This window comes from Chelonia mydas, chromosome 2, assembly GCF_015237465.2.
Source record: "Chelonia mydas isolate rCheMyd1 chromosome 2, rCheMyd1.pri.v2, whole genome shotgun sequence".
NCBI classification, from domain to species: domain Eukaryota; kingdom Metazoa; phylum Chordata; order Testudines; family Cheloniidae; genus Chelonia; species Chelonia mydas.
In genome coordinates this window covers 73181199-73206608 of record NC_057850.1, presented here as the reverse complement: position 1 = coordinate 73206608, position 25410 = coordinate 73181199, and the positions used below count along the sequence as shown (strand labels likewise).

Below are 25410 nucleotides of genomic sequence, written 5' to 3'. Positions count from 1 at the left end.
CGTCAGGGTTGGGGTATCGGTGTCACTGGGTAGCAGTATGTGTTGGGGTGTCAGGGTTGGGGAACCGGTGTCACTGGGTAGCAGTATGTGTTGTGGTGTCAGGGTTGGGGTACCGGTGTCACTGGGTAGCAGTATGTGTTGGGGTGTCAGGGTTGGGGTATCGGTGTCATTGGGTAGCAGTATGTGTTGGGGTGTCAGGGTTGGGGTATCGGTGTCACTGGGTAGCAGTATGTGTTGGGGTGTCAGTGTGTCAGGGTTGGGGTATCGGTGTCACTGGGTAGCAGTATGTGTTGGGGTGTCAGGGTTGGGGTATCGGTGTCACTGGGGACTAGTATGTGTTGGGGTGCCGGTGTCACTGGGCAGCACTATGTGTTGGGGTGTCAGGGTTGGGGTATCGGTGTCACTGGGTAGCAGTATGTGTTGGGGTGGCAGGGTTGGGGTATCGGTGTCACTGGGTACTAGTATGTGTTGGGGTGTCAGGGTTGGGGAACCGGTGTCACTGGGTAGCAGTATGTGTTGGGGCGTCAGGGTTGGGGTATCGGTGTCACTGGGTAGCAGTATGTGTTGGGGTGTCAGGGTTGGGGAACCGGTGTCACTGGGTAGCAGTATGTGTTGTGGTGTCAGGGTTGGGGTACCGGTGTCACTGGGTAGCAGTATGTGTTGGGGTGTCAGGGTTGGGGTATCGGTGTCATTGGGTAGCAGTATGTGTTGGGGTGTCAGGGTTGGGGTATCGGTGTCACTGGGTAGCAGTATGTGTTGGGGTGTCAGTGTGTCAGGGTTGGGGTATCGGTGTCACTGGGTAGCAGTATGTGTTGGGGTGTCAGGGTTGGGGTATCGGTGTCACTGGGGACTAGTATGTGTTGGGGTGCCGGTGTCACTGGGCAGCACTATGTGTTGGGGTGTCAGGGTTGGGGTATCGGTGTCACTGGGTAGCAGTATGTGTTGGGGTGTCAGGGTTGGGGTATCGGTGTCACTGGGTAGCAGTATGTGTTGGGGTGTCAGTGTGTCAGGGTTGGGGTGCCGGTGTCACTGGGCAGCACTATGTGTTGGGGTGTCAGGGTTGGGGTGCCAGTGTCACTGGGCAGCACTATGTGTTGGGGTGCCAGGGTTGGGGTGTCAGTGTCACTCGGTAGCAGCACGTGTTGGGGTGTCAGCGTGGGTGGGTGCCTTTCTATGGCCCTGCATCTCTCCAGGCTGCTGCCCATCCAGGTGCTGCGGCTGCACACACAGTCTCCATGGGAACCCGAGCGGCCGCGGCTCGGCGGGGGGCGGGGAGGGGGAGGAAGCGCTCAGCCTCCTGCTGCTGCTGCTGCTGCTGCCGGGCCTGCCCCAGCTCCGCTCCCTGCTCTGCCCCCCTCCCCACCAGGACACTCCACCAATCCGGAGCGGCGCCTGCGAGCCCCGCCGGCGCTGGAGGTATTTCTGTGTTACTATAGGAACAGGAGGGGTGGGAGGCAGGGAGAGCCTCCCCCCGCCCCGCTCCGCCGGGCCCTGAGTGCCAGCCCGGGCCCTGAATCAATTAACCCAGCAGCCGCCGCGGCGGAGCCGGGAGGCAGCCGCAGAGACGCAGCAGCAGCAGGAGACGGGCCCACAGCCCATCCAGTGTCTCGCTGCAGCCTCCGCACCCGGCGCGGCCCTAGCTGGCCCTGCCCCGGCGGCACCCCCTGCCGCAGCGGGGCTGGGGACGAGGAGAGCGGGGCCTGCGGCCCGGAGGCTGGGACGGGAAACCCTGGTGCCACACGGAGCCCCTTGGGGCGGACTTTCCTGCCCTCCGTGTGCCGCAGTGCCAGGGCCGCGGCTTCTCCCCCAGGGGTTACCCGCGGGGGCGGGGGGAGGGGCCCCAGCCCCAGCCCCAGCCCCCTCGCCAGGGAGTCTTGGTCAGCCTGACACAAAGGCCGGAGGCGCTACACTGCTGCTCCCCGTGATGTTACAGGGAGGGTCCCAGTCCCAGTCCCACTCCCCCGCCTTTGTTTTACTGAGCGGCGCCCCCTGAGTGGGTCAGACTAACCTAGAGAAAACCACCAGAGCAGCCAGGCAGGGCCCAGGGCCCCTTTTTAAGCTGCCCGCACTAAACTCTTTGATTCACCCGGTCGTCTCTCTCTCCCAAGGTGTATGCTAAACACAGGGTGTGGGAGATCCGTTTCTAGGTTGTTATCCGGCTGTTGAACGCACAGGCAGGGAGAGGCGCTTGTAGGGGACAAACGTGTACTACGCAGCACCTATCGTACAGGAACGGTATTTTCAACAAGAAATCTGGACTGTACCTAGTTTAGGAAACCGTACAGACCACGGGAATGAAAAGGGAAAATAAAAGCGGCTAAGCGACAAAGTAAAGCCCAAGATGAGGCTGCCTTGGCCGTAGGCAAAAATTAAGAGGTGAACAAGGTGCCGAAGAGTGAGGTGTATCCCCCCCCGTTAACTGTGAAATAAAAGCACTTATTTACCGTGCCGGCTATAGGGGGAGGGGAGGAAGAAATGTCTTCCAATTGCTAAACCAGTGGCAGATATGTGTATTTCTCAGTTCATTCATTATATCCACGAGTCATAGTCATGCATAATGAATGTTTCACAGGTAAGAAAAAATAAAATTATTCCCATTAATTTTAATTGATATTTTAGCCATCACAGATATTTGTCTATGGGAATTTCAGTGTTTTTTCACAAGTGAGGGTTGAGATGTTTTCCTTTTACTGCATGATAGGAACAAAGTTTAAATGGCTCCAGAAAACACATCAATATAACAAACAAAGGTTTGTTCGCAATACCATGTTCAAAATACAATAATTATAACACTCCCATTTTTATTTTATACACAAAAAATTAACCAGATTGAAATTTGATATTTGTTCCTGAATCATGTTCCTACTTCTGTTAATATCTATGCAGATCTTAGAGTCATTTAAAGAATAGATAGGATTTAGCTTTATTTTAAATGACAAAATGTTTATGCCTGTAAATAAAAAACTTGCAACATGTCACCTTAGAGAATAGTACTAAAATTAAATTCGAGGGGGTACGTTAATGCAAAATTGAACATGCAAAAAGTTAGAAAATTCAGTTAATGTTCCCACAGCAACTATAGCTTGGCCCCAGCATACACATGACAGATGTAATATTTGGGGGGCTGTGCTGTTAAATATATGTTCTACTAGGACTAAGTTAATGTTGTGGTAGTAATCTTAACCTTTGAATTTCCTGCAGGACTTCTCTCTTACTGCCAGTATTTTCTTAGTCTTGTCTGGGTTCACCATTAGCCATCCAGGTGTAAATTTTGAGTAAATTATTGAGAATGCTGAGAGATGGTGCGGTTTACCTTTGACATAAAGAGATGGTGTTGCCTATATACTATTGATACTTTAGCCCATGGTGTTTCACTAGCTCTTCCAGTGGTTAAAAAATAGATGTTGAATAACAGGAAGAGATAATTGATCCTTGCTGAATAATATGGGGGAGAGGAATAGTTGCCCATAATGATCCTCTGGTTCAGTTTGAGAGAAAGAACCTGAACCATTTAAGGGCATTCACCTTTGAGGTTTCTTTTCAGGATGGGTGTATTTGGTATCTAGTGTCGTAGGTACTGTACAGCATGAGGAGTACAGATGTATTTTCTTTGTCTCTTGGCAGGAAAAGATCTTCTCCCTACTTTACAGAAGCCCTTAGCACATGGCCAGGGAGCCACAACTGACTCAGCTGCACGGAGCAGAATCCTAATCTGCTTCCAGAGAGTTCCACGTGTGAATAGAATCACTGTAAAATGGCTCAAGCCATCTGTGATATGGAAGCTGGGTGCTCCTGAAAATCTGACCCTGTATATTCTTTAAAAAGTAATGAAAGTGCTGACACCCAAATACTATTGTGGTAATGTGTAGTATTATGAGCAAGTTACTGCCATTTGTATTACCATCTAGAATTTTTAGAAGTATTAGTGCCTAATCCTGCTTCTGTTGAAATCAGTGGGATTTTGATATTGACTTCAGTAGGAACAGGATTTGTTCCTAAAAACAGTAAATTTCAGATTACAATGGTACAGTATTGTCATATAGTAATTCCTAAATTCAGTCATTCTGGCCTTGGAAATTTGATAAAATTAATATGCAAATGATTTCAACTAAACTCAGCAAATTTACCATATTTCCACTCTCATCATGTACAAAATTTTGTTTAGATAAATAATAAGACAGATAAGTTATTGCTCCAGATGGTAGTGGGTGGATTGGACCTAATAGATTCTCCAGTTAATTGATTTTTAAAATTTTATTTTAGAGTAGCCTAGATTTAGAAGCCCATTTCTAGATCTCCTCTTGTGTGCAGCTTAGGCTGCATCTGGTTACTCACGAAAATAATATGCTTTCCAATCAGAGATTAAAAAAATTTAAATGCAGGCAACATGGTGGTTCAACTAACTAATGTTACACAAGCGTACTGATCCTACTACCCATAGATGATACATACATTTGACTCTTAGCTCCTGTAGTTGCGCTGGAATGCAAAATTAGAAGCAACAGGCCTCAAGGTCTGTAAGTACAGACAGTGTAAAAAACCAAAAATATATGGCTTTTAGTAAATGACAGTCAGCAATTGCAAAGGCAAGACAAGAACTGAAGAAGAAAATGGGTAACACAACACATATCAAATGGACATTACTGCTATTATCTAACTGTATCTGAACATATTCCTAAACTACAAAGTGGTACATAACCTTGTGTAACCTATCACTTAAATCACCTTCTGTGCCAAGTGACTGCAGGACAAGTAATGTGACGCCATTTTTTAAAAAGGCTCCAGAGGTGATCCTGGCAATTACAGACCAGTAAGCCTAAGTTCAGTACCAAGCAGACTGGTTGAAACTATAAGAAAGAACACAATTATTAGACACGTAGATGAACATGGTTTGTTTGAGGTCAACAAACATGTGGACAAAGATGATCCAGTGGATATAGTGTTCTTGGACTTTAAGAAAGCCTTTGACAAGGTCCCTCACCAAAGGCTCTTAAGGCAAGTAAGCAGTCATGGCATAAGAGGGAAGGTCCTCTCTTGGATCAGTAACTGGTTAAAAGGCAGGAAACAAAAGGAAGGAATAAAATGGTCAGTTTTCAGACTGGAGAGAGGTAAATAGTGATGTCCCCCAGTACTGGGACCAGTGCTGTTCAACATATTCATAAATGATCTGGAAAAATGGGTAAACAGTGAGGTGGCAAAATTTTCAGATGATATAAAATTACTCAAGAAGTTACGTCCAAAGCAGACTGCAAAGAGTTACAAAGGGATCTCACAAACCTGGGTGACTGGGCAACAAAATGGCAGATGAAATTCCCTGTTGATAAAAGGCAAAATAGTTGGAAAACATAATCCCAGTTATAGATACAACATGATGAGGTCTAAAGTAGCTGTTACCAGTCGAGAAAGAGGTCGTGGAGTCACTGTGGATAGTTTTATAAGAATATCGGTTCACTGTGCAATGACAGTCAAAAAAGCTAAGAGAATATTAGGAATCATTAGGAAAGGGATAGATAATAAGACAGAAAATATCATAATGCAACCATATAAACCCCTGGTACACCCACACCTGGAATACTGTTTGTATTTCTGGTCACTCCATCTCAAAAAAGATATATTGGAAATGGAAATGGGCAACAAAAATGAATAAAGGTATGGACTGGCATCAATGTGAGGAGGGATTACAAAGACTGGGACTGTTTAACTTGAAAAAGACAAGAGCAGATATGATTGATGACTATAAAATCATGAATGGTGTGGAGAAAATGAATAAGGAAGTGTTATTTACCCCTTCACATAACACAAGAACCATGGGTTACCCAATGAAATGAATAGGTAGCAGGTTTAAAACAAACAGAAGGAAGTACTTCTCCACAGAATGCACAGTTAATCTGTGGAACTCATTGCCTGGGGATGTTGTGAAGGCCAAAACTATAACTGGGTTCAAAAAAGAATTAGATAAGTTCATGGAGGATAGGTCCATCAATGGCTATTGGCCAAGATGGTCAAGGATGCAACCCAATGCTCTGGGTGTCGCTAGGCCTCGGACAGCCATATGCTTGGACTGGACAACAGTTAGTTAATTGCCCTGTTCTGATCATTCTCTTTGAAGCATCTGGCATTGACCACTATCAGAAGACAGGATACTGGGCTAGACGGATCATTGGTCTGACCCAGTATGGTCATTCTTACGTTCTTAAAGTATATGTCATGTTTATATTCAGGTTTGCACATGTATGTAAAGAAAAAACTTTTGAGTATTAGCAGCAAATATATTCTAGTTAGCTATGATGATGGGTGCTACGCTCATGTTTAAAATAAATAATACTGCATTGTTGAGTAATAAACTGTACTTAGAAATAAGATGTGGCAGCATTCATTGTTAGAAGGGCAAATTTCTGCAGAAACAAAACTTTAGTGAAAAATGGAAAACATAATTTTCCCCTCATTTTCCAAATATTTCCAGTGGTTAGGTAGTTGATAATTTGTGATTGCTCCATTTGCAGGTAGCATTGTATGCTGGGCTTCATAAACTTTGAGGCTAAACACCAATAGCCCAAAATATGGAAAACTTCCTTACTTTTTACCTCATTTACTTCATAACTCATTACCTTTATTACTATTAATCTGAATTTGGTACTGTTTGCCATTGCAAAAGCTGTGGAAGAGGGAGAATAGAAAGCTTTTAAAATAAACAGAAAAAATGTGTGGGAGGAGAATCTTTAGTTGGAAAGGTGAGAAGGGGAGGTAACTATGTTTCATGTGCTTCGATGTAGGTAGAGTTCAAAAGTCTAAAGCCAATGAAACATTCTCCAACTCAGACCCTCTCGAACAATCAGCGTGAGGATTTTCATAAATAAGAAGTATACACTTTATTGTGATTGGCTGAGACAATTACAGTAGAATACGTTATAAGCAAAGAATAAAGGCCATATTCAAGAGTAGTGTGAGCTAGTGCAACTCAGTGAGGTCACTCTGAAGATTACATCAAAGCTAAATTTGCCTGTAAGTGTGCACTGAAATGAATGACATAAAATCAAACCCCTTTAACCATGTGGTACATACATTTATTAGACAATAGCCCCTCACATTGGAATATTTTATGGCAAGGTAAGTAGGGTAATTATAGTTAAATTAATGTTAAAAAATATAAAATAAGGAATTTTATTTTAATAAATTAGGTTGACACCTTGCTTCACTACCCAATCTACCACCAGCACTCATTGATATGAATGGACTTATGCATGGAGTAAGCATGGTATACTACTCAGTAGGTGAACTTCATCCCCAGGCAGAGGATCAGTACTAGGCCTATTCATCACTAAAGACCTACAAAAGACCTCAAAGTAGAGTGCATAATCCTTGTGCTATGAAGTTGTTTATATGCTTGTGATGGCCCTCTCCCAGTGCTGAATTTGACCCCATGCAAATAAGGGTGGCAGAATTGGGACCTTAGTAACAGCTGACCCAAATTCATCTTCTTCCCCAACTTCTTACAGTTACAGTTCCTTAATTATTCCATATGTCCTCCTCTGGCTTGCTCACTGCTCCTACTAAGTGAGTTTCATTTAAAGATTAATGAGTTGTTATAATGTAAACAAATACATTCCACTTTATTTATTGCTTACCTTCAAACTGCAGTGGATGGTGCTAGTTGTTAATTAGTTAAATGCTTATATAAAAAAGTACATACGTTGCTAATATTACATTTCAATATTTATGAAAAACCAGTTTTTTATAAATATAGAAAAATCAGTAATTACCAATAGAATTATTTGGTAAAATTCCCAGATAGATAAATAATTATCAGAAAAGCCTTAATCTATTACAATTCTAGAATTTTTGTTTAAAAAAACTTCCTAATATTCTTAAACATGAAGCTAGCTCACTATCTCCTGTTTAAGAGCACATTTTCCCACTCTTTTTTGAAAATAGTCTCCATGGTTAAAGTAGACAGAGATGCAGCTAAAGGGGTATTTACAGTTGCACTACTTCATTATCACACTCCTGATCCTAAGTCCAGGTGTATTCTTTGCAAAATTAGGATGTTCTGGAGAGAACAACATTGGTATTTGCTACACAGAAGAGCAGCTGGGGGAAAGAATGTAGTACTTTATTCAGAGGTCATAGGTGGCAAGTTATATGGGCCTGTGGTGCCCATGCCCCACCAATATTCAGAAACATGGGCCTGGCTCCACCAACGTTTGGGCTTAAATTTCAGAGCCATCCTGTCCATAGGACGGACTGGGGCAACCGCCCTGGGCCCTGCACTTTGGTGGGCCCGGCGCTTCATGGGGATGCGGGATCCAGGGTGGCCTGGAGGTTAGCAGGGGGCCTGGTGCTGGCAGCAGCAGCAAGTGACTGGTCCCAGCCCCTCCACCCCACCTTTTCCCGCCCCGCCTCTTTCTGCCTCTCATCTGCCCTCTCCCCGCCCCCATTCCACCCATTCATCAAGTCCCCTGCCCTGCCCCTTTCTGGCTTCTGCCCCCTCCCCCGAACGATGCCATGAGCCAGTGGGCCAGAGCAGGCTGGGGCCGGGTCGTTCACTGCCGCTGGTGCCAGGCCCTCCACTAACCCCCCAGGCTGACCTGTACCCCACGTTCCCCTGAAGTGTAGGGACCCCAAAGCGTGGGGCCCGGGGTGGTTGCCCCAGTCCCTCCTATGGATGGGAAGGCTCTTCTTGGACCCGTTTGGGCACCACCAAAAATTATACAAAGCTGGCACCCATGTCAGAGGTGGAAAACTTTGGTTTATATTTTTAAATATATATTTAACTCCTTAAATGCTCCATCATGAGCCAAAGTTTTCTCTCAGTTACACCAATCAAAACTGTCTGTAGCCAGTGTGGTTGCACAGAAGAATTTGTCCCCATATATTTACTACAAGGACAAAAGGGCAGAGTTATAGTCCCCAATGAATTTGCATTATACATCTTGTTGAAACTGATGATTTTGGAAATGAGGATAGCCTTTTAATATTGTGTGTTCCTACAGACTTATTTTGTGTTAGAACCTTGTTGGGAAATCCTAAATCTAGGCAAAAGGGGATAAAAATGCTTCTTGGAGTTCTGTCTGCCTTTCTCAGGGTTTTGCACTTGCACCTACCACCATAGTATCTGAGTGTAGGATCTGTTGATAGAAAGTGTGACAACTGAAGGGTTTGAATGTTTGCTCTGATTAGAATTCTTTTATACATATGGGAACAATGGCTGTAGAATTTGTTGATTTACTTTTATAAAATGATAGAAAGCTACCAAAAGAGGATATGAAAAACCATCAGTTTTTCCAGTGAAGAGAGAATAGCATGAGTTTTCTACTTACTTTCCCCCCATTGTATATAGAAAAGTGTAATGGATATGTCATATAAACACACACCTACATCCCATATTTCCTTCAGAGACCTGGGTTATCTACCACCATGGAAAAGATCCCACACTGCCTTCTAGAAATCATCTTTCATTTGAATGAGGTAATTGTGTCTAGTGTTTGCCATTCTTTTCACAAACAATCCTGGTATGGTTTCCTGTCCTTTTCTTGTCATCTTAATAATAATTAAATAGTATTTCAGCACCAACCAGATATGCTAGCACTGCAGCTCTGCAAAAAAAGTTAAGATGGAAACAATATATATTAGCATTAATCAGAGTTGGAGGAACATCTGCTTTGAGGGGGTGGTTGACCATAAACTTTTTGCCCGAGTCACTATCAGTGTCACTGTGGATTGATCCACATAGGGTATTGCCAGAACATTACAGCTAACACCTCTTTTCCTCCTCTAGACTAATATCACTTCAGAAACAAATACATAGGAACTGCCATACTGGAGCTGACCAAAAAAAGAAAAGGAGTACTTGTGGCACCTTAGAGACTAACAAATTTATTTGAGCATAAGCTTTCGTGAGCTACAACTCGCTTCATCGGATGCATGCAGTGGAAAATACAGTGAATTTGAGCATAAGCTTTCGTGAGCTACAGCTCACTTCATCGGATGCATGCAGTGGAAAATACAGTGGGGATATTTTCCATTGCATGCATCCGATGAAGTGAGCTGGAGCTCACGAAAGCTTATGCTCAAATAAATTTGGTAGTCTCTAAGGTGCCACAAGTCCTCCTTTTCTTTTTGCCAATACAGACTAACACAGCTGCTACTCTGAAACCTGGAACTGACCAGTGATCCATCTAGTCCTTGTTGCCATGGCAGCCTATACAACATGTTTCCAGGGAAAATAGTAAAATAAATCCCCAAACAAAACATAATATACCAGGGCAAAATTACACAGTACTATGCCATGGAATGATTTTATTCGCTAACCTCAGCCAATATCAGCATACGTACATGAAACCTACTAGCTGAGGATTAAACCTACTAGTAGAGATAGATTTGAAATGAAAAAATGAAGGAGGGGGCCCGCAGCATTCAGCAGTGAAAAACCCAGATCACAAGAGACGGAAATGGAAGGGTGCTGGGAGTTTATGAGGAGCTACAGGTTAGTTATAGATTTGTCTAATAGTCCTTCCTTTTATTGATTCTATGGGCTAGAGTGTGGCTGACCCTGGTGGAGCTCATTGGGAGAAGACACAAAGAGACACCTCCCTCTCTGCAATGTCAAGGACTGCTTCAGGTTAATGTCATCACTGATACTAGCAACCTGAAAGGAGGATGGGAGAAACAGGATGAAGGTGGGACCATGACCTTGTCCTTTGCTCTGCCCCAATCAGCAAAGCAGAACTGGCACAAAGGGAGTGCAGGTTGCACCTCTCCAAAGAGTACTGGGAGCTGCCACTTCACTGTATAATCCACAGTAGAAATTTTGATTGAGTCAGTCAGAATTCCTGCAGGAGCTGCAGTGCAGACTTTCTACCCAACTTCCAGAGATTTAAAGCTACAGTCTAGGCCTGTATTTGCTACTTTTTAATGTCAGTTGTCACATATTCCTGTCTAATGGAATAGGGTAAAAAACAACATCTGACTGACCATCTCTACATTATTCACTATCTAATGTACTCCTATCATACTTTCTTTTAATCTTTTCCTTTCAAAATTATATAATTCTAGTCATTTTAATTGTTCCTCTTTTGGAAGTATCCATGCCTTTAATTAGTTTTGTTGACTTCTCTGGACTTTTTAAAATCTCTTCTGTATCCTTTAGAGAAGAGGTAACCAAATTGAACACATTATTAAAAGCAAGAGTATACCACTGAATTAATGAGCAAAATATGATTTCCATATTAGTCTCTATTCCCTTCTTAACACAGTCTAACAGCTTATTTTTTTACTCCTACTATGCATTAAGAAAATTGTTCCTAGATATTTTCCCTAAGAAATTAACACATAATCTAGCAACCTCAGGTGTGTCCAAAAACTTTAAATTGTTTCTTTCAATAATTAAAGGGCAATGACACACTATGTGAATTACCTTCCACTGGTCTAGAGTGAATTTCATCTGTCAGATTTCTTATTTTTCTACTCTTTATGGTACTTCTTTTTTCTCCTCCCAGTGCTCCCTAGACTTGACTAACCTAAATAATTTGCATGTCCATTGCCCACCAAATGTTGACAACCCTGCTATTCACCTATCTTCCAAATCATTATATATATTGAACTCCATTCCTACCATTATTAATCACTTCCCATGCTGAAAATAGCCATTTATTCCAATCCTTTATTTCACATATCTTAACCAGCATTTAGTTTTTAACAGGACTTTTTGTCTCTTATGCCATCACTACCAAGGATCCAGTCCTGCTCCCACGAAAGTCAATATCAGACTCATTTTGAGGTCAGTGGAAACAGACTCAGTCCCTAAGTTTCATCTTCTGAATTATTTTATAAAAAGACTTGACAGTCTAAAGTTATATACACTAGATCTGTATTGTGTTAACTCAACGAATTCTAACAGGCTAGAGAAATATAATTAACACTTGCAGAAGCCTTGCTGGTTTATATCAATCGTGTTATGCTCATCTAAGGACTTAACAACTCTGTAATGATTTTCTTACTGTTTCTTTTCTGGTATTGAAATATAGCTCACAGGTCTATGATAGACAAATTCTATTAACATCCTTGCCACTTTTTTATAGATTTTTGGCCACCCCCCAGTATCATAGCTGTTTTAATGGCAAATGAGAAATGTTAATATTTTAATTACTTCATTCTTTAGTTCTTCAGAACTCTTGGATTTGTACCAGTCCTGGTGATTTACTGCAATTTATCTTGAGTTGTCCCATCATCTTTTCTATTATACCTCTATTTCTATCAGTGCCTCAGTTTCATTACCTATAAAGTGTAATCCGGGGATAGGTACTTCCTCATCATTTACAGAGGGGAAGCCTTTGAATGAAATAATTTATTTTCAGTGAAACGTCTCATCTTCTTTGATTGCCCTTGCAGTCTGGCAAAACAAGTGGCCCTACCACAGGCTTGCTGCTCCTGAAGTATTTAAATAATTGTTTAATTGTCAATTCACACCTAGAGAATATAAGTCACTTCTAAAAGTTTGATTTTCCAAATGCCACTAAAATCATAGTCTTACCACAAGAGCAACTTATAATTTAGTATCAGCTACTTGAGTTCTGTGTCTGTCTTGAGTTTAGACCTTACATAGTTTCATAGGCAATGTTGTGATAAGGTTTTTGGCTAGCAGACATTGAGATTAACCACAAAGGGTATTTCACAATGTTAGAAGTTGTAGTCTGCAGTGAGAGTGATTCAAGTATAAGTGGCCATATTCTCTGAATTTATTTATTTTTTAAAAGGAAGCCAAGGCATAATAGCATTGGTAGTCTGCTGCTAAATCAAAGAGTTTTGTGGAACAACGATTTACAAAACTTTCAGAAAGTGAATTTATTGGTAAAATTCTGGCCTGACATTTCCCAGAGGACCTCATTTACAACCTCTTAGGTGAAAATAGTTGAATGAATTTCAGCCTAGTTTCAAGTAGGTCGTTTAATAAAAATTACCAGTGTTCATATTGTACATTTATGTCTGGAAAAAAGTCTTTGCTTCAGGTGAACTCTGCCATAGATTAGATTTAGTTACTAAAATGTCCACTACAGATAGTCCCTTAAATTGATATGTATTCACAGGTACAAGTTAGTGGTTCAAATGTTACATTAAATTTAGGAGACTGTCTTTAGTCCTTGTACATATATATCTCCAAATGGCAAGGTACTCAATTTACAGAACTTTGGATTAGGTGTTGAGAACCTTGTACTAATAGCCATAAAACTCACACCGAAATGAATGAAAGAATAACAAGGAGTCCTTGTGGCACCTTAGAGATGAACAAATTTATTTGGGCATAAGCTTTCGTGGGCTAAAACCCACTTCATCTGATGCAACGAATCTGAAATGAATGGGTAGGAAGTTGCCATTCATCAGACAAAGAAATGGTGACCTTTAACAAGGTTCCTTATATGTACAAGAATGCCCAACATCATTAATTGTGGCAAGTGTTCCTTGTCTATCTGGATATTTTACCTCAGTGTACCTGTTTAAAAGTGGTCTTTTAAAAGTAGATGCTCATCTACTTCACTAAGGTAAAAAGTATTAGGTGAAAAAGGTGCAAGATCAGGTTCACTCTTGCCCTTGGGGAGTAGCACAAAGTGCACAGGCATGTACCAACCTGGCCATCTGCCCTCCTTCAGGGACTTCACCAGTCAGAGGCAGCTTTATCTTCTTCTGGCAGCTCCCTAGGAGATTTGCAGAATCAATACATCCCTCAGCCACTCTAGTTGTTCTGTCAGTGCTACCCATTTTGGGAGCTGTGTTGGCCAATGCAAGCTACCCAGGAACGAAGTTTCTCTGGTGCCTTGTGCCACCGCATCCAACTTTCTGTTGCCAGGAGCTCTCCACCTAGGTAAATCTGAGCTGTAGAATCAGGATTTTCAGTGTTCTCTTGATGTTTCCTAATCTTTCTCCACATCTACCTCCTCAATTTTCTCTTCACCATTTGTGCTGCCTCCTCTGCCGACCCTCATCAGCTGCCTCCTGCACTTTGGTGTAGGCTTAGTGCCCAAAGAACACTTTCTCCATAATATTCCAAGCAAGTTCCAAAATTTTGCATAAATTAAACTGGCATCTTATTTTTGGAACACTGCTTCTACAAGACATTTGCTGGAGAAAAATGGGGACCAAGAACTCTGTTACAGACTTGGACTTTCATGCCAGCTGTTGGCTCTTTATTAGGGTGGTTAATTTTTGATAAAGTGGGTGGGTCCCTGACTGTGTTCTATATTGTATGTATAAATATGTATAAAATGGAGATGTCAGTAGTGACTTTTGTTCAGATAAAGTTACACGTACAGGAAGACTAAAATTCTTGTTTCATACGGAAGTGATTTAATTTGGTTTTTAAATTTGGCACACTATTCAAAGAACAATGGTATTTTGTATGTAATCTTAAAATAAAATAATTTCTAATTTTACAGAGGAAACATTTACAGATGCCTTCGTTTCGAAAATTTGCTCTGTTTTTCCTCACACTATTTTGTATAGTTCTAGCTAAACAAACACAGTTACCACAAACTCCAAAATATCACAAACATAAACACACATAGATAACATCTTAAATATACGCCACTTTTGACATTTTAATTTTAATGGCATAGACATTCTCTTTATTCATGAAAACCTAATTGAGCTACATAAAAAATAACCATCTGAACTGTTTAGTTCTATCAGCTATATCCATTTTCTGATACTACCTGTATGTCTTCCTGATTCCTCAGCTCACAGAGACCATTAGCAGACCAGGAAGCAAGCTGGGCAGCAGAGGTATAGGGAGTGGGTAAGAGGAATAGGAACAGATGGAGCTGTGAAGGGCTGAGCAAAGATGTGGTTGTGAGGGGAAGGTGAATGAGCAAGACATTGCAGGATATGAGGGGTTGAGTGGAGCTTTCGAGAAATGGGGAAGCATTCAGTAGGACTATGAACAACTGCAAAAGTGTACTCTGGGATAAATTACAGCCAACCTTCAACATCAGTCTCTTAATTACATTGTTTCACCTTTATATCTGTTATATTTTGGTAGTTCATTAGGATATAGAGCTACAAACATATATTTTCCGAACTCTTTTGTTCACCTTTAATACTACCTGCTACAAAAATAAAGAGAAAAGTATGGAAATGATGCTACACACTTTTAGATTGCCATAAAGTGTCCCACAAGATGAAAATAATTGAAAACACACGGTAACGTCAACCTCTCTTTTAACATACAAACTATTTTTTCTTTCATGTATTTTTTGTATATTAGTATTCATAACCAAAACTGCACCCATCAAATTATAAGATCAAGAAATGACTCCATGAATAGATAAATGAGGATACAGACTGGTCTATTGAACTCAATAAACCTTAATTTTTTAGCCCCTGCTCCTGTAATCAAATCCATTAGTGCAGACCCTTAGCCTGTTTGGAGCTCCATTATTCCACTAAGGCATATCTTCCTGTAGGGTCAGGATCTAAGGATCTAACTAAAGCCAACATATTTTTGTTTTTGAAGGAAGGTTGGTTTTACGTGCCCAAGTGGGAAAAGTATAAAACAAAATATGGGAAAATGCATACAGAAGGCTAGACTTGATTTCAGTTATTCAATAACTCAATTGCAGTTACTGCAGTTACTCCAAATTTACACTGATATCAGAATCTGGCCCTTGAGCTTCTGTCCCTGTAGATTTCTGTACAAAGTATATTCTGTACATTGGGGCATATTTTATAATCAATTTGTAGGCAGAATTTCTTATTTAAATGGGGAGTTCCGCTTAAAATCTGATGGTATTTATTGGCCCACTATTTCTTAGCTTATTTTTTTAGCAGTTTCTAAATCTGGGAAGATTTTAGGAACCATATTTTTGCCCAGGAATAACACAAACCAAGAAAAATAATACTGATAATTAATTATTATTATTTTGTTCTCCAGTTTTTAATCTGGCAACAATTTCAGCAAAGTGGATAGACAGAATACAAGGAAACCAATCATAACAGTCATTTACACAGTTTAAAAAGATATTACACTTGTAATATTAGTTCTGCACATTCATAAGTGATTGTGGGTACCAACCATTAAAAGTGTATACTAATTATTGTCAGCCATTTGGCATATTTCTCAATTTAATACTTTTATGTAATGCCTTTAAGTTAGGCATCATTTCACTGTTCTCATAAAGTGCAGCTTGGGCTCAATGAAAAAGAACATATGACAAAAACAGTAACAATGTAAAAAGTAGAAGAAGTAGGATGTTCGCTGGACTGTGTATTCAAATACTTCACTGTGTGTTGTCCCACTCTGGACCTAAAATGGCTGTTTTGCAGGATGTTGTTGCTTGGTGACCTAAAGTGCATCTCCTAGACCACAGAGGGATGTGAACATTCTGAGATTGATTTGTTCCTGTTGCTCTTGAGGAGACCAGGCCAGTAAAATAGAAGAAGACTACGTGTAACTATCTAAATATTCTGCTTGTTTGTATATTTAAGTTGATATTTAAAACAGGCTTGTGATTTTGGGATGCTCACCAAACAAGCAATGGGAAAAATGGACAAAACCTAGCATGTCACTGCCCATGAAATACAAAAAGTAGACCAAGCCTTAGCTACTCTAAGCCTGCAAGATACCCTTGCTTCAATTAAGTCTGCGTTGTATGTCTAGTCTGTTCCGGTTGAACCTCCCAGTTGCTATCAGTCTCTCTTTCTTTCATTAGAATCAAGTAGTTAATTAGCCCCAGTCTGTCCTCTCCCCTTCTCTCTTTCCCTTTAACGCAGCAGTAATGATGTCTAATTACCAGCAGCAGTGGATTACAGCACCATCAGGAGCAAATCTCTGTGGCTGACAGCAAAGCTGAGCAACAAATCTTAGAGCTTCAAGGAGAGAATAATTCTGAACAACGTCGTTGCATATTATTTGCTTATTTTTGACCAGTTTATGACTTTGAAGTTAAAATTGTAATTTCATCTAAGTGATGCACAGAGAGTGCTTGTGCTGGCCAGAATTACCATTGATGATTAACTGTACATTAATTACTTTTACTATTGAGAGATCAAGTGATGGAGAAAGTTTTTACTCTTTTAGGCTTTGATACTGTTTGTGGCTGTTTCTGTGGGCAGGAGGAGCTCAAATTTCTGTGACAACAGCAAGACAAAAATGGCATAAGTACTGTAGAACCTAAACAATAGGGTTAGTTATGAATTATCATAAATGAATAAACTCTTCAATAGTTAGTGTGGATTTCACTAAATGAATTAAAGGGTGGGCTTTCGAGAGCTAAACAACAATAACTTGTAAGGGTGCCATCTGAAAACATCAGGTTACTCCTATATAAAACATAATTTTGAGTTACAGAGTGAAATCCTAGCACCATTTAAGTCAATGGGAGTTTTGTCATTAACTTTAATGGGTCCAGGATTTCACCCACAATATATAAAACAATTCCTTTTGGAGCATTCAGCATTTGGTACTCTTTGGCATATAGTAACATATCAGACAAATAGATGCCACTCTACGGATCTGCTTAAACAATGCTACTTCCCTTTGTGATTGGAGTATGAAGTTGATTGCATGTGTTTAAGTGGGGGATGACATTTGTTTTTAGTAACTGGTAAGTCGTATCTGAATGCTGTGCATACTCTTTTCTTGTTTATACTGTGAAACAGATGTTGGAAACCAAACACTTAGGCAAATGGAAGTCAGTGGACGTTTTACCTGAGCAAAGACTGCAGGATCTGTTACTTAATATTTTATGTTTAATAATTCAATATAATGCAGACATACTTCAAATTTTTATGGCTGTATCATGGTAGCTCTCTTGTCCTGCTTTTGTTATGGTGCCTGGTTGGTTGTTATAATATTTATCTATCTATTGAGAGAGAGAGATACACAAATATTCATAGGATTCCAAATGTAAGCAGAAGCATTAAGACCAACATTTAATTAAAATCTCTTAACCGATAAACACATCAAGAAAGGTTCTAGACACAGGGACCGGAAAAAATCAAGAACGACAAAAAGCGGGGAGGAAATCCAAACCCTCCTGGCCTAGTAAAGATGCCAGACAATGTACAAGTTGGTGACATAAAAAAGTGTTGTTTTTTGAAAGGCCCAGAATAGCTCTACCTTTTACTAAATCTTGTAAAAATAACGCTAGCCTTTTTATTCAGACTGTTCATTAATTTAATTTACCCCAAAATAAGGAATTTGCTTGCAGTTCTGAACTTGTGATGAAAAGTAAACCCATAAGAAATAAAAGATCTTTCATGCAAGACACTTAAAAAAACACTGCTCCAATTAGTGGAAGAATAAAATAATTCAGCCTAGAAGTATAATTCTATTTGAGATAATTTTTCCTTTGTTCTAGGCTTGATTTTCAATTTCCATCCCAAAATATATTTGATCTACAGAGAATCTCAGGATCAAATATTAATAATCTGCTGTTTAACTCTAGAAAAGTAACATGCCATTCTCCATATAAAGCCTGGATCTATAGGCAGACCTAGAACCCTTTGTGAACAGAAGAGGTAAGGAGGGAACATAAACATCGCTCAGAACATTCTCTATCTCTTGCCTTTTAACTCCTTTACAAAATTAAATCCACATCTATACTACCTGACCACAGTTACTTTGATGATTAGAAACAGGACAAATATAAACTAGCACCACAAATGCCTTGATTTATTAATACTTTGAAGAAGATACTTCTACAGAATCTCCAGATTTTCCCCAGCAACACATGTTGTAATTAAACCTAGAATACTTTTCAAGAAGCCTTCTGTATTATGCCATCCAGGAGCATATTCATTAGACCAGGATGAGATTTCAATGCAAAAGAAAATATTGTTTATCAAACCAAAATGCCAAAGCAGAAATAAAAGACTGTCTGTGTTTCCATCTTTAGATCCCCAAGTAAGGAGTCTAGATTCCCTGAGGTAGTTTAGAGGGGGGAAATGATATATTAAAGAGTTCGATATGCAAACCTACTTGTAGCCAATAGTTCCCATCTTCTTAAATAGGAAATTCTGTAGCTCTTGCCACCACCAAGCATAATAGCTCCTCCGCTGTTAGAACTGCGTCTAGCTATTCAGATTCAGACCCTGGGAAGGCTGGTGCTACTACTGGATGGCATCAATTGAGTTTAAGCTTTATAGCTGTGAGACTTGAGCAATCCCAGAAAGAGAAACAAAATCTACCATTTGGTCATGTGGAAACCGCTCTCTCTCTTTGTTGATCATCCTCTCCTCGCCTCCTTTAATAAAATAGCAAAGCTCCAGATTCATCAAGGCATATCCCTGCTGCTCTGTGTCTCAGGGGCTGTGGTCTAACAATACAAAAACCCGCTATCCCGGGGAAGCCCCCAAATAAAGGACCGGCGCCACAATGGGCTTTGTGCCAATAAGGATACACCGTGCTCTATCGATCGCAATAGAATATTATGAAAATGTGCCGCTGTAATCGTAATTGTGTGGCCTTTATACAATGGCAAGACACGCACCAGACAGCACACAGCCAAAGGGCCGGGACAATAGCCCACCCCAAAATAACAGCATAGAGGAAGCGGGGGCAGTGGGGTGCATGATCCCTTGAAATTAAAAGGGCCACAAAGCCCGAACCTGTGCATAATGTGCAGACACGCAAATACAACATGGTGATGGCTTAGGGGGGAAGAGAGAAACGGGCCAACTGTGGCTGTCCTCTCTCCCACTATAGGCTGCATTTGTCGCCATATAACAAGGAAGACAATTCTCTACTAACCGTGGTTTTGACTGGCACGTACAGCACTTGCTTCCCTCTTCCACCAGCACCATTGACCTCGTCCGAATTGCCGAGCTGGAAGCCTTTAGATTTGACCCAGAATTTAAATTTGGCATTATCCGTGGAGCTCGATTCGGAGCCATTCAAGAGCTGGACGATCCGATCGTATTTTTTACGGGTCACCGTCTTGGTTTTCCCCGAGTCCCCGTAAGTCCTGAGACACCAGTCCTGAAACTGGCGGTACATGTCCCGGTCGCTGCTCTCCATGATCTCCTACGAGACACCACACACACTACCAAACGGGCCGTGCCTGGATCTTCCAAATGTACTTTGCACCTGTTCACCTAGTCCTCATGAAAAATGCATCCACCACCAAGATGGAATGAGAGGAGGTCCCGGTGCGAGCAGATCCCAGCTGATTTTTGTTGTTGTTGTTGGGGGCAGGGGGGGGATGGGTAGGGGGTCAGCAATCAATTCAATAGTGTAGCAATGTTCTTGTTCATTTTTTTTAACTGTGCCGGATCACAGAAGGCAAACGGGTCTCGCAGAGGCTTCTCTTATCCTTCTACTGTACGTGATCGCTCTCCAATATTGTGCAAGGCAGGACTATCCCACTGTCTCCAGTAGCGTCTACCCAGAGGGTTTTGATTTATAAATAATTAAAATCCTATCCCTTGGCTTAACAAAAAGAGAAAATAGAATATTGACTCGTATTCTTCTCTCTCATGTATCAGCTCCACCCGGCTGCACCGGGGATGGTGCAGGTGAAAAAACACCCTCCACCCCAGCCAGCCCTCGCCGCTTTTTCAAAGGGTTTTCTGTGTCTGTCCTGGAGGACCGTGCCTCTCCTAAAGCAGCCTCTGTGCAGGATGGAGGAAACACTGAAGGGCAAACTGGTCTCTGTTCCCTGGCTGGTTTTGCTTTAGATTTCTCTGCTTTGGGCATTAAAGTACGGGAAAGAAAGAAAGTTCTTACCTGTTATTTTCCTTCCTAACAAATCCCATCCACATTTTTTATATTTTTATTTTTTTGTAAACGGTCTGTGAAAATTTCACTTGCTCCTACTCAGTCCCATTGAATTTCAGGTGCCCTAATAGGAATTCGTATTTATTTATTTATTTAAAATCCCAGCAGATGGAGGAAAAATATGTACCAGATATGATCAGATGTTAGACCAAAGGAGAGAGATCAGTCCCAGAAGGATGTTGGTAAAGAAAAGAAGGCGGCTGTCGGTTGGTCTGCCAGTTTAATAATGGTGCTCACACATGTAGGACTCCTCTGGTCTGGGGTTTCCTTGCTAAACTGGCTACAAGGCATTGAAGTAAGTTTGCGTACGGATGCTTAATAGAACCCCCTTATTTTTTGAAGGGATCGATTTTTTTCTCTCCCTTTGGCTTTGCCACAGTTTCAAGTCACCCTTGAGATTTCTGATCTCTCCCTTTTCCCTACCACGTAACGAAGGACACCCCCTTCTCTGGTGAAAGTAGCGAAATTGTTAGCTCCTCTTGACGATCTTCCAAGGCAAATGCAGACTGCAGCTCCTCCATTCAGTACCTATTTCCAATCATTAAAAGGAACCAGGAGAAGGGGAGTTCCCATCCTCCTCTCCCAGCGTCTGCAAGATCCCCTGTCTTAGACACACACACTCCCACTCTCTGTCTCTGTGTGCTTCAACCCGTCCTGCTCCTGTTCAGCTCCTCTGCTAAACGGGCGGCCAGACAAGTGCACACACATTCCTGGTCCGTTTCACAGCCAGCATTTCCCCATTTTTATATGCGGGTTGGGTTTGTTTGGTTTTTTTTTTTTCCTCCTCTGGTCTCCAGAACGAAAACAAAGTGAAACGCCTCGGCACCCTGGAGCAGCCTTGTCCCAGGCAGGCACTTGCAAAATGGTCAGCCCCTCCTCCTCCTTCTCCGCCTCCCCGGCTCGCTCTGCTCAGTGGCTCTATTGGAAGGTCTGGCGGCGGCTGGAGCCGGGACTGACAGCAGCGGCACAGGCTGAGCGAGAGCAAAGCTCCACACTAAACCTCTCTCTCCCCCCGCCGTCGCCCGCGCGCTGATTGGCCAGCGGGACAAAAGTTTCTGTGGAGACGGCTGAGCAGCTACGTGACGGACAGAATTGTCCCATTTAGGGATCCCGGGCAGTGCGCATGCTGCCGGCGGCAGCAGGTTACAGAACGCGGGGCAGGCGGGGCGGCCAGGCAGCAAGGTGGCGCAGGGAAGCAGAGGCGGCTGCAAGCACATCCTCAGCCAGAGCCAGGTGGGGGGGGGGGGGGATGCAAGGGGAGGGTTTCCATGGAGATTTCACCGAGCCCCCCCCCTTCTACACACACAGCAGATCAGCTGACACATCATTAGCTTAGGACCTAATTATTGCTTATTGGAGCAACAAATGAGAGAGAGGGCCAGCTGCAGGAGGCAGAGCGATTTTCCTTTGCACCCGGTGGACTAAGGCAGCGGTCAGCAGTCCCGGGTGGATTCTCATTAACTTGCAGGGTTCCCACAGAAGCGGGAGCAGCAGACCTCAGTCTGGCTGCACCGCCACCCACCCACGTCCCTTCCTGCTTCTTATTTTTTTAAAAAATGCAAAAGTGGCCAGGGAATATTTTATGTCTCCAAATTAAACTGGCCTGTGAACCTGGTGTTAGCCCACAAGCTTGAGTGGCAGCCACATCTGGAGGAGGGCACTATAGCTAACACATCTGGCGGAGAGACAGCAAATCCCAGCAGTTACCATTTAAAAGGGGACGTGTAGGCCTTTAGAGGATCAGTTTATCCATTTTGAAATAAAAGAAAAACACTTCTGGTTTTCTTTTCTTCTGTTTGAGTCTCTAGTTCACCCCCAGGAATCGGAGCAGCAGGATAGCTTCCGACAGTTTGCTTGTATCATCTTTGGGCAAATGTAAGACCATCACCAAGAAAATCCTAACAGGCATTAGGACATTTCTACACCGCTCTCTTCACAGGTGCAAACTCCACAGAGACTCAGGAACTCCAACCCAACCCCTCCCAAGTGGGCTCTGATTCATAGATTCCAAGGCCAGAAGGGACCATTGTGATCATCTCATCTGACTTCCTGTACAACAGGCCATAGAACTTCCCTAAAATAATTCCTAGAGCAGCTCTTTTAGAAAAAGAGATGCGTCTCACTCTTCTGAGGCCCAAGTGTAGTACAGACACTCTAAATGAACACATGGACAAAACAGAAGCCACTACAAAGGATGTGGGATTAATTATCACAAATAACACTGTTGATAACCTCAACTTCATGAGTCCACATTTCTGATATTGCTAATTTCCAGAAATGAAAGTAAGTTGTCACACGATTGATAGGGGACTAAGCCCAGGGATAATGGAGGGAATACATCTCCTCTTTCTACATCCAGTTGACCCAAAATAAATTTTACATTTTTATTTTCAAAGGTTTCATTTGTTGTTTAGTTCTTAGCAGAAGGTGGCGTAGAATAGATTGTGTTTGGGTTTCTAGCCACTGCAGGCCTGGAAGAAACGAGCTAATACAAAAGGTAGTTGTTGAGTCTCCGGAGGTGAGATGCTGGACTTTATTGCTCCCCATCTCTCCTTGCTCAATGACTTGTGCAACATGAGGGCAAGGTCCCTTTGAAAAGGGGCAATGATGGAGAGAATTCCCAGTATCCATATGTGTGGTAGAGCGCCCCACTCTGGCCAGCCTATGATGAAATATTTCTAAATTAAAACACTTTCATAGTGGTTCTAAGCACCACCTCTTCCATGTTGGCTAAATCTTGTGAAGTGCTGAGCATGCTCAGCTCTCAATAAAGTTATTAGGAGTTGAGGGCCCTGCACTCCAGAGGATCAGGCACAGATCACTTGAGGTTTTGGAAGCCCTGCTAATACTACTCCTGTGTCCCATGACACTGTGTTTGCTTTGGGCTTTTATGTGTAGAGCTACCATATTATATTTCCAGGCAAATATATGCCCAGGCAAAATCAAGGACAAGACTTTTGTTTAAAGGCAGGACTACTACCTAGCAGCATTAGAGAGCAACATTAGTATTCCCAACACCGTGCTTAGCATCAGTAGGATCTGGGAGGGCAGTCAGACATAGGGTGCTACTACATTAAAAACATGCTTGACATAAGGGGAAAGGACCATGAGAAAGTAGACAGAGGTACATAGAGGAGGAGGAAGATAGGCTGGGGGAAAGGACAGAGAAAAGTAGGACATGCACATAGGTCAATGAAGCCCATGATTTTTTATTGGCCACTGGCCCAAAAATTATCATGACAGCCCTGTTTAACACGGATTGAATACAGGACTCGTGTGACCATTGCAGGAGCTGTGGGACAGACACCACAATGGAATTGCTACCAAGAAGTGGAGAGCTGGAAATATAGAGCATCTCATTAGAACTTTGGTCAGCAAATTTTAAGGGAAGTAATATCGTTTTAATTATGACTGTCGCAGTGATTTAAAAAATTAATCGCGTGATTAAACAATAATAGAATACAATTTATCTAAATATTTTTGGATGTTTTCTACATTTTCAAATATATTGATTTCAATTACAATACAATACAAAGTGTACAGTGCTCACTTTATATTTGATTACAAATATTTTTATTGTAAAAAACAAAAGAAATAGTATTTTTCAATTCACCTAATACAAGTACTATAGAGCAATCTCTTTATCATGAAAGTTGTACTTACAAATGTAGAATTATGTACCAAAAAACCCTGCATTCAAAAATAAATCGGTGTAAAACTTTCGAGCCTACAAATCCAATCAGTCCTACTTCTTGTTCAGCCAATCATTCAGACAAACAAGTTTGTTTACATTTGCAGAAGATAATGCTGCCTGCTTCTTGTTTACAATGTAACCTGAAAGTGAGGAGAGCTGTTTGCATGGCACTGTTGTAGCCAGCGTTACAAGATATTTACATCCATGCCAGATGCGCTAAAGACTCATATGTCCCTTGATGTTTCAACCACCATTCCAGAGGACATGCATCCATGCTGATGATGGGTTCTGCTCGATAACGATCCAAAGTAGTGCGGACCAATGCATGTTCATTTTCATCATCTGAGTCAGATGCCACCAGCAGGAGGTCGATTTTCTTTTTTGGTGGTTCAGGTTCTCTAGTCTCCGCATCAGAGTGTTGCTCTTTTAAGACTTCTGAAAGCATGCTCCACACCTCATGCCTCTAAGATTTTGGAAGGCACTTGAGATTCTTAAATCTTGGGTTGAGTGCTGTAGCTATCTTTAGAAATTTCACATTGGTATCTTCTTTGCATTTTGTCAGATTTGCAGTGAAAATGTTCTGAACAACATGTGCTGAGTCGTCATCCGAGATTGCTATAACATGAAATATATGGCAGAATGTGGGTAAAACAGAGAAGGAGACATATAATTCTCCCCCAAGGAGTTCGGTCACAAATTTAATTAACACATTCCTTTTTTTAACAAGCGTCATCAGCATGGACGCATGTCCTCTGGAATGGTGGCTAAAGCATGAAGAGGCATATGAATCTTTAGCACATCTCTCACGTAAGTATCTTGCTACGCCAGCTACAACAGTGCCATGCGAACGCCTGTTCTCACTTTCAGGTGACACTGTAATTAAGAAGTGGGCAGCATTATCTCCTGTAAACATAAACAAACTTGTTTCTCTTAGCAATTGGCTGAACAAGAA

General features: G+C 41.9%; 1 protein-coding gene across 3 annotated transcripts in view; it reads right to left on the bottom strand.

The window, feature by feature from the left end:
* NOL4 (nucleolar protein 4) overlaps nt 1-21776 on the bottom strand; it is a 246880-nt gene extending 225104 nt beyond the window's left edge. Inside the window, exon 1 of one of the 3 annotated variants that reach the window (XM_007058785.4) lies at nt 19739-21776. In XM_007058785.4, the coding sequence (XP_007058847.1) occupies nt 19739-20005 (267 nt within the window). In that variant the 5' untranslated portion in view covers nt 20006-21776. Of the gene's footprint in view, nt 1-18967; nt 19387-19738 lie in introns of those variants that run through there. The other 2 variants (XM_007058784.4, XM_043539666.1) reach the window with 2 other exon arrangements.
* Between the last annotated feature and the right edge of the window lie 3634 nt (nt 21777-25410).